The 7,479-nt window shown below is 65.1% G+C and overlaps 1 protein-coding gene, 1 long non-coding RNA gene and 1 pseudogene across 2 annotated transcripts; all 3 read right to left on the bottom strand.

Moving 5' to 3' along the window:
- Nucleotides 1-2,887: 2,887 nt before the first annotated feature.
- LOC119097985 (uncharacterized) lies at nucleotides 2,888-4,503 on the bottom strand. The gene is made up of 4 exons (XM_037220919.1): nucleotides 4,490-4,503; nucleotides 4,171-4,289; nucleotides 3,338-3,669; nucleotides 2,888-3,055 (listed from the first exon to the last, which is right to left on the bottom strand). Exons 1-4 carry the CDS (start codon nucleotides 4,501-4,503, stop codon nucleotides 2,888-2,890), a joined length of 633 nt encoding a protein of 210 aa, XP_037076814.1.
- A 158-nt stretch (nucleotides 4,504-4,661) lies between these two features.
- Nucleotides 4,662-5,761, bottom strand: LOC119098480 (uncharacterized). The gene is made up of 3 exons (XR_005094244.1): nucleotides 5,604-5,761; nucleotides 5,212-5,329; nucleotides 4,662-4,707 (listed from the first exon to the last, which is right to left on the bottom strand). It is a non-coding gene; the product is annotated as an uncharacterized LOC119098480 (long non-coding RNA).
- A 29-nt stretch (nucleotides 5,762-5,790) lies between these two features.
- Nucleotides 5,791-7,479, bottom strand: part of LOC119097984 (MOB kinase activator 3A-like) — a 5,255-nt pseudogene continuing 3,566 nt past the window's right edge.

Below are 7,479 nucleotides of genomic sequence, written 5' to 3'. Positions count from 1 at the left end.
CACAAACCGATCTCCAACTGGTGGCGGACGCTTTTATTTTTGGACGCGCTACAAACCTGCCTGAACAGGCTGCACGCCACGGCTGTCATGAAAATTTCGCGCCTGGGTTCTGAAACCTTCCGTATGTCTAAAGGATATCGCGAACTGGAAAACGCAATTTACTTGGAGCAGTCACCGACCACGTTCCATCGCAGATAATCGAAAACCATGGTCGTTTCGCGAGGGTAACTATGCTCGAGGTCAGATCAGTTTTCGTGACGGTGGGGGTCGTTTTCAGCGATTCATCACACCCATGTGAGGTCAGACAACGGTTAGGCAATCACAGAGCACACGCGAGACAGCGGTCTTCCCTCGGCAGCGCACGTACACAGAGCACCGACACCGCTGAGGCTATCACATACAGATGACACAGGCGGCGCACAGAACAGAGTTGGCGCCGACGGCCGCTTGGCTGGAAGCCGTCGGGAAGGAGGGGGAGGGGGCCGACGGCGACGGCAGCCGCCCTCTGACTGGCACGATCACAGAACGGAAACGTCGCCGCGCCTCGACCGGTTGCGTCGTCCGACGAGGCCGGCCGGAGGAGAGCTGGACCGCTGCGGCCAGCGTGAGACCACGCCGCCGCGCGACACGCAACACTTGACCACTGTTTGCAGGCGCGACCGAGGTCGCCGGGAGCCGGGCACCGGACGCCGGACACGCTCCAAAGAGCAGCAGCGGTACGGACTGTTCTGGGACAAAGGCCCGACGGCGTACCGCTGCCAGCTCCCCGACCTCGTACGCCGCGCCGTCAGGCGCTCAGCCATTGGGACGAAGCAGCACATATTCATACGACTAGCAGCAACGGCTTATCCCCCAGGATGTGGCAGAGGGCGAGAACACGACAAATCTCGCGCCTGAGGTCACCACGGAACAAAAGCCGATTGCGAACACAACTGTGAATATCGCATTCCGTTCCACACATGCGCGTACAAAGCGTGGCTGAGAGGTCGAACGGCGGTGTTTCGAGTGACGAGGTGCTCAGGAGTGCTGATGCGCCGCAACGTAAGGCGTAACAGCGCCCGCCTCAGGCAACAATTACCAGCCCTATAATCGTCAGGATGCCAGTCTGCGCACACACGCCAAGACGCGAACAAAGGCGAACAAAAGGCCCACACGGGATACGCGACCGCAGCTGGCTGGCGCCGCACTCAGTTCAAAGCACAGCACACATAGGCCGATGTGTCGCGGTGTCGTCAGCAGCGATTGTACGCGTATCATGTTCTGTGGACCAGCGTGCCCGGCGCGTGCCGGGGTCCCTCAGACGGCAGCGGCGCGCCGACCGCCGCCGCGTACGCCGCCGATGGATCGGTCACACCACGTCGGTCGCCGCATCCGCTGCGACCAGTATGAATCCGGCGCCCGGGGACGGCCGCTCCAGGAAGCCTCGCCAGGTGACGGCTCAATCGAGTGCCTCGCTCTCGTTACAAACATACAAAACTAGGCTGTCCGGAGAGCAGCCGCCGCCAGGCCCACACTTCCTGGAGACGCCGACCTGCCCTGTCGGGCGGCGCCGGCTCGTGCACACCCGGCCAGTTGTTTCGTCACCCGGTTCACCCGCACGCCAACTCCGACATGAACAGAGCACTGGGACGGCCCCAAACAGGCCGGCTGACGCGCACAGGCGGCGCGGCCATCGCGCGTGGCGTCCGCCCACTGATGGGCCGCATCCCGACCCGACCGCCGCTGCAGGGCTGCGCGGCCCGCGGACAAAGGGAAGCCACACACGGACCACCTGCCTGCCCCGGCCCGACCACCCGCCTGCCCTGGCCCGACCACCCGCCCGCCCCGGCCCGACCACCCGCCTGCCCCGCCCCGGCCACCCGCCTGCCCTGCCCCGGCCACCCGCCTGCCCCGGCCCGACCACCCGCCTGCCCCGACCTGACAACCTGCCTGCCCCGGCCCGACCAACCGCCTGCCCCGCCCCGGTCACTCGCCTGCCCCGCCCCGGGTCACTCGCCTGCCCTGCCCCGCCCATCGGCCTGCCCAGCTACGGCTACACGTAGAAAAATAGAGACGTCGTCGCCTGACGAGGACCGCAAGACCGGAACGGCACACACGCCACCCTGGATACTCGGGGGAGGTGGGTACAGATGACACCGCTGCCGGGCACAACAGGCGGCCAAGCCCGCCACGGCCAGATACGAAACTAGGAATACCGCGCAACGCATATCACGGGCAAGCCAACGGTTGCAAATAAACCTGCTGTACTTGGGATTTGATGCAGTGTACAGCGCTTGCACCCGGCGCAAGCAAATCGAATCGCATTACTGCGATGCTGCTAATAACTACTTATCACCGAGCTAAGCTGATCGTAACCCAACTTTGGTATCCACTGCAACACGCGTAAATGATTCCAATAGCAAACAAACCACATAAATGGCAAATGCAAATGCCAAATGCCAGTGACAATGTCAATGAAACTTGCTGCTTGAAACGGCAGCAACAAAGATATGCGCATCTTGGATACGAACGGCAAAAGCGTGTTGCAATATCACACAATAGGAAGCAAACTAGGTGCAAAACAGCCTGTAACATTGATTACTGGAACGCGTATCGCATTGTAGAGTTATTAAAATAGTGATCACCGCAAATGATTGTTGAACAAACTGACCCCAGCAGCCTGGAGCTGATTGAACGTAATCCGTGCGCTTGCCTACTCGGCTGGTGGCATAGACTGACTCTCTCGGCAGGACACGCTGGTACAAAACAGCAACCCTGACAGTTCCGTGTCGTCCAGCTGCCTAATGGCTGATGTGCGTTGGAGGGACAATGCCGAACGAGTACCCTGCGCCGAGTGGAAGGAGGAGGCGGCCGGCACCTAACCGAGCCCAGTGAGCGACGCTCACGCCTACACGGCCGCCTTTCGGTCGCGCAGTCGCTCGCGCTTGGATCGCTTCCGACGACACTTGGGCGACTTCTCGAGAAAGAGCGCCTCGTGGAAGTCGTCCGAGCTGAGGGTGCTTTCCTCCACGTGCAGCACGCACGAGAGCTGCGCCTCCGACGGCGACACCGGAAACTGGAACACGTCGCGTCGCTTCTCGGCGTCCGACGCCGACTTGCTGGCGCGCAGCTGGAGGTGCGGCGGCGGCGAGCTCACCGGCGCCAGGTGCAGGCTCAGGCTCGAGCAGCGCGCCGCGCCGCGGCCCGCCGACGGCGGCGGCGCGTCGGCCTCCTCCGCTGGCGGCGGCGGTGCCGCCTCGCCGGCCACGCTGAGCGCGCGGCCGCGCGGCGTGCCGGGCGCCGGCGGCGCCAGGCCCGGGCTGCGGCAGTCGCGGCCGGCCGCCGCCGCCGCCGCTGCCGCCGCCGCCGCCTCCGGACTCCTGCTGATGGAGACGCCGCTGATGTAGAGTGTCGGCGAGCGCGGGATGCCTGTCTCGCTCTCGCAGTCGGCCGAGCTCTCCGTCTCCAGCGCCGGCCGCTGGACGACGATGTGCATGCGGCCGCGCACGTCCGAGGCCGAGCTGGCCGACTCGTCGTCTGCCAGGTGGCCGGACAGGCGGCTGCTGATGTGCCGAGGTGGTGGCACCGCCACCGCCGCCGCCGCCGCCGCTGCCGCCGCCGGTCGCCCGTCCAGGATCGCCGAGACCTCGCGGTCGGCAGAGTCGGTGGTCGGGCCGGCCCGCTCGTCACCTGTCACGTGTGCACCGGCGCTCACAAGCCATCGCCAGACACCGGTCCCCGCCGCCCACTGCACCCGACATTCAGGCCAGCCGGCTCACGCACATCCATGTGGCGGCCACTACCTTACCAACTGCCCGCCACAGGCCTAAAACAGAGGCATCGTGGGCAAAAACATCCTGAGAGGCAAACCCGTGCGGGTGTCACGCCCAGCATCCCTGGTATACGACAGTCCTTTAAATTACGAATCACATACATTTTCCAGCAATATATGACACTTTCACAGCGGCCGCCCTCAACGTTCTTTACTCGCGATACACGGCCTGACCTGAAAATTGTGAATCCATTCTCTTTAAGGCAGTCTGCAACCCGCCACCTCATGCAAACACTGCAGTCGAGAGATGTCTTCTTGAGCCATTCCATCCCGTCGCGATCAGACAATTAACCAGACGGCCGCCGTGCTCCATAACACTGTCGCCGTGCTCCAGAACACCGCTCGCCGGCGCCACTCACCGGACTGATCGGAGGAGAGCAGCAGGGGCTCGGCCGGCGGCTGCTGGCGGTGCAGCTCCCCCAGCGACTGGCAGCGGCGCAGCGCGCGGCCGCCGACCTCGCCTAGCCGGTCGGGCTGGCTGCGCACGGGCCGCAGCGAGCCACGCCGCACCGCCGGCTCGTCGGCCTCTCCTGTCGGGCCGGCGGCCAATCAGCGGCCGCCACACACGCACGCGCGGCAGCCGGCCAGCGCCGGCGGCATCCCTCGCACACGCCACGCCCGACAGCATACGCCCATCACGCCGCGGCTAGCTTGCGCTAGGTCTCGTGACACACGCACGCGCACACACACATCGAGGCGTATATGCAGAGCGAGTAAAACACGCTTAGCCAACTGCTGGCGACGCACAGAGAGGTGGTGACACAGTGGGCCAACAGCGCAGGCCGGCCCGGGCCGCCACTCGGCACTCACCTGGAGGCGCTTGCAGGCCGGAGACGGCCGCGGCGCCCGACTCCGCTCGCTCGCCGTCTGCCGCAGCGCTCCACGTGGCGCCGACGCTGAAAACGAGCCCGGCGTCCGTCACACATGACCCGTCCGCCGTCAGCCGCCGGGCGGGCACGGCCGGCGCCACACCAGCGCCGCCCCCACAAACACCACCGGAAGCACAACGCAGTGCATCAGCCCTGCGCGGCCAGGCGGGCCTCACGCCGACGCTGGAGACGAGCCCGGCGTCCGCCACGGATGACCCGTCCGCCGTCACCCGCCGAGCGGGCACGGCCGGCGCCACCGGCGCCGCCCCCACAAACACCACCGACCACACAGGCGGGCCTCACGCCGCCCCCGAATACTGCTCTGGCCAGTCGGTGGCTGACTGGCATTGAAAACAAGCAAACGCGAGTGAATGTTTCGCATGAATAACTGCGGCAGACGTTCTTGTCACTCATAGTGTTCCGCGCCGCGCCCCATGCGGCTCTGCGCTCCCGGCGGCGGCCGAGCCGAGTCCCGGCGGTCGGCGGCGGCGAGAGCGGCCGCCGGGTGCCAGCCAGCGCCGTCCGCCGCACCTCTGACCCAAGCCGCGCTGCTTGGCTAGGTTCTGCTCCTCCAGCTGCTGCAGCCGTGACATCTCCAGAGCGATGCGCAGCTCCATGTTGTAGCCGCCAGTCAGGGCGCCGCCCTGGTCTGGCGGCGCGGCGGCGGGAGGCGCCATCAGACGGACGCCACGCGCGCCACATGTCATTACCAACTCACAACGCGTTCCGAACAGACAAGCACTGACCGCTACACAAAACCATGGGCGAGAAGTGCTGCGCCAAAGCGGGCCAGGACTTTGCTCGGCACCTTGCCCGGCACAAAGGCTACGTACAAACATGACGCAGGTAAACGCGACGAACAGTCTCTGACGTACACAGCGTTGGGGTTAGCGAAGCCAAGAGCCGCCAGGCGGCGCACCCACCCATCAGGTCTCCCAGCATGTCCATGCGGGAGCACTTCAGCGAGCAGTAGTCGTGTGTGGCGCCGGTGCGCGGGTTCCTCGCGCGCGGCCGGGCGCAGCCCTGGCGGCGACACTGCGACAGCAGCCGGGCGGCCAGCGCCGTCAGCGAGTCGTCCTCATCATCCTGCGCCGGGCGACGGGCGGCCGGTCAGCGCTGATGCCGCGCCCAGGCCCGCGTGGGGCGGACAGACAGACGCCCAGGCCCGCATGAGGCGGACACAGACCAACGCCCCGGCCCGCGTGGGGCGGACACAGACCAACGCCCCGGCCCGTGGGGCGGACACAGACCAACGCCCCGGCACGCGTGGGGCGAACACAGACCACCGCCCCGACACGCGTGGAGCGGACACAGACCAACGCCTAGGCCCGCGTGGGGCGGACACAGACCCCCAGGCCCGCGTGGGGCGGACACAGACAGACGCCTCGGCCAGCGTGGGGTGGACACGCCGACCTAGGCAATGACTCGGCACTCTGGCCCATGCCATCAAGTCCACCCCATTAAGCCGCCTCCTTAGTCGAACCTATTCGCGGAACTCTACATTTCCCCGTCCCTGCCCCTGACCGCCACAGTGGAAGGCGTTGGCCGCTGCCTGGCCAGCCCGTCCCCGCCCCTGCCCACTACCATGGAAGGCGTTGGCCGCTGCCCTGGCCGGCCCGTCCCTGCCCCTGACCGCCTCAGTGGGAAGGCATTGGTCGCCGCCCTCGCCAGCGGGCGCAGGCGCGCGGCTGGGCGGCGCCCTTACCTCGTCGTCCTCCCAGTCAACGTCGGGCCAGTCGTACATGGCCGAGAGGTTGCCTGCACGTCCCTGGACCAGGAGCGGCCGGGTCCAACTCCGAAAGTGTCGCCACCACGTGGGCCGGCAGCTGCGCAGACGGACACACGCCGTAAGTCCCAGCGGCTACACCTGCCGCTTCCTCTTTGACAGACACGCCAACCAAACCTAGCCCAGCACTCTCGTAAGTGATAAAGTTCATTCACTGCCTCAGTGATCTCCTTTCAATGCCATCATAACTCTATCTTACTTAAATTGCTTCTGATCGATAAGAAAAAAAGATGAAACCGCCCACATCGAAAACATACTAGAAAGCATAACTTGAAACAACACAAAACCCCGCAACACAAGATCGGAGTTTGCTGACACTCAGGTTTTGTTTCATACAACAAAACAAAACTGCATCCTAGGACAAATAACGCTTCACCATCAGACCAGACGGGAGTTTGCTAACACTAAGACCTTGTTTCACGATCCCGGATAATCACACAGCCCTCCCTCTCCCCCCCCCCCCCCCCCCCGACCAAGCGACAGATGGCGCTCAGCGGCCACAACACCCCGCCTGCCACTCTATAGAGCCCCACACCCTCAACCAGTGGCCACCATACCCGCCTGCCGCTCTACAGAGCCCACATCATCAACCAGTGGCCACCACACCCCGCCTGCCACTCCCTGCCGCTCTACAGAGCCCACATCACCAACCAGTGGCCACCACACCCCCTGCCACTCCCTGCCACTCTACAGAGCCCACATCCTCAACCAGTGGCCACCACACCCCACCTCCACTCCTCCTGCCAGTCTGCAGAGCCCCACAGCCTCAACCAGTGGTCACCATACTCCGCCTGCCGCTCTACAGAGCCCCACAGCCTCAACCAGTGCTCACCATACCCCGCCTGCCGCTCTACAGAGCCCACAGCCTCAACCAGTGGTCACCATACTCCGCCTGCCTCTACAGAGCCCACAGCCTCAACCAGTGCTCACCATACCCCGCCTGCCGCTCTACAGAGCCCACACAGCCTCAACCAGTGGCCACCACACCCCGCCTGCCACTCCCTGCCACTCTA

The sequence above is a fragment of the Pollicipes pollicipes genome, unplaced genomic scaffold (genome assembly GCF_011947565.3).
Source record: "Pollicipes pollicipes isolate AB1234 unplaced genomic scaffold, Ppol_2.1 Scaffold_4740;HRSCAF=5597_pilon_pilon_pilon, whole genome shotgun sequence".
NCBI lineage: Eukaryota > Metazoa > Arthropoda > Thecostraca > Pollicipedomorpha > Pollicipedidae > Pollicipes > Pollicipes pollicipes.
Note: the sequence above shows the minus strand (reverse complement) of the source record. Positions and strands in the feature narration are given on the sequence as shown.

Bases quoted from the DNA above. Each gene is read 5' to 3' on its own strand.
- LOC119097985 (XM_037220919.1), bottom strand. The intron at 3,670-4,170 runs GTGAGTGGCGCC...CACACGTGACAG, and splicing joins GCTCTCCTCCGATCAGTCCG to GTGACGAGCGGGCCGGCCCG. The intron at 3,056-3,337 runs GCAGCGGCGGCG...GACGTGTTCCAG, and splicing joins GTCCGGAGGCGGCGGCGGCG to TTTCCGGTGTCGCCGTCGGA.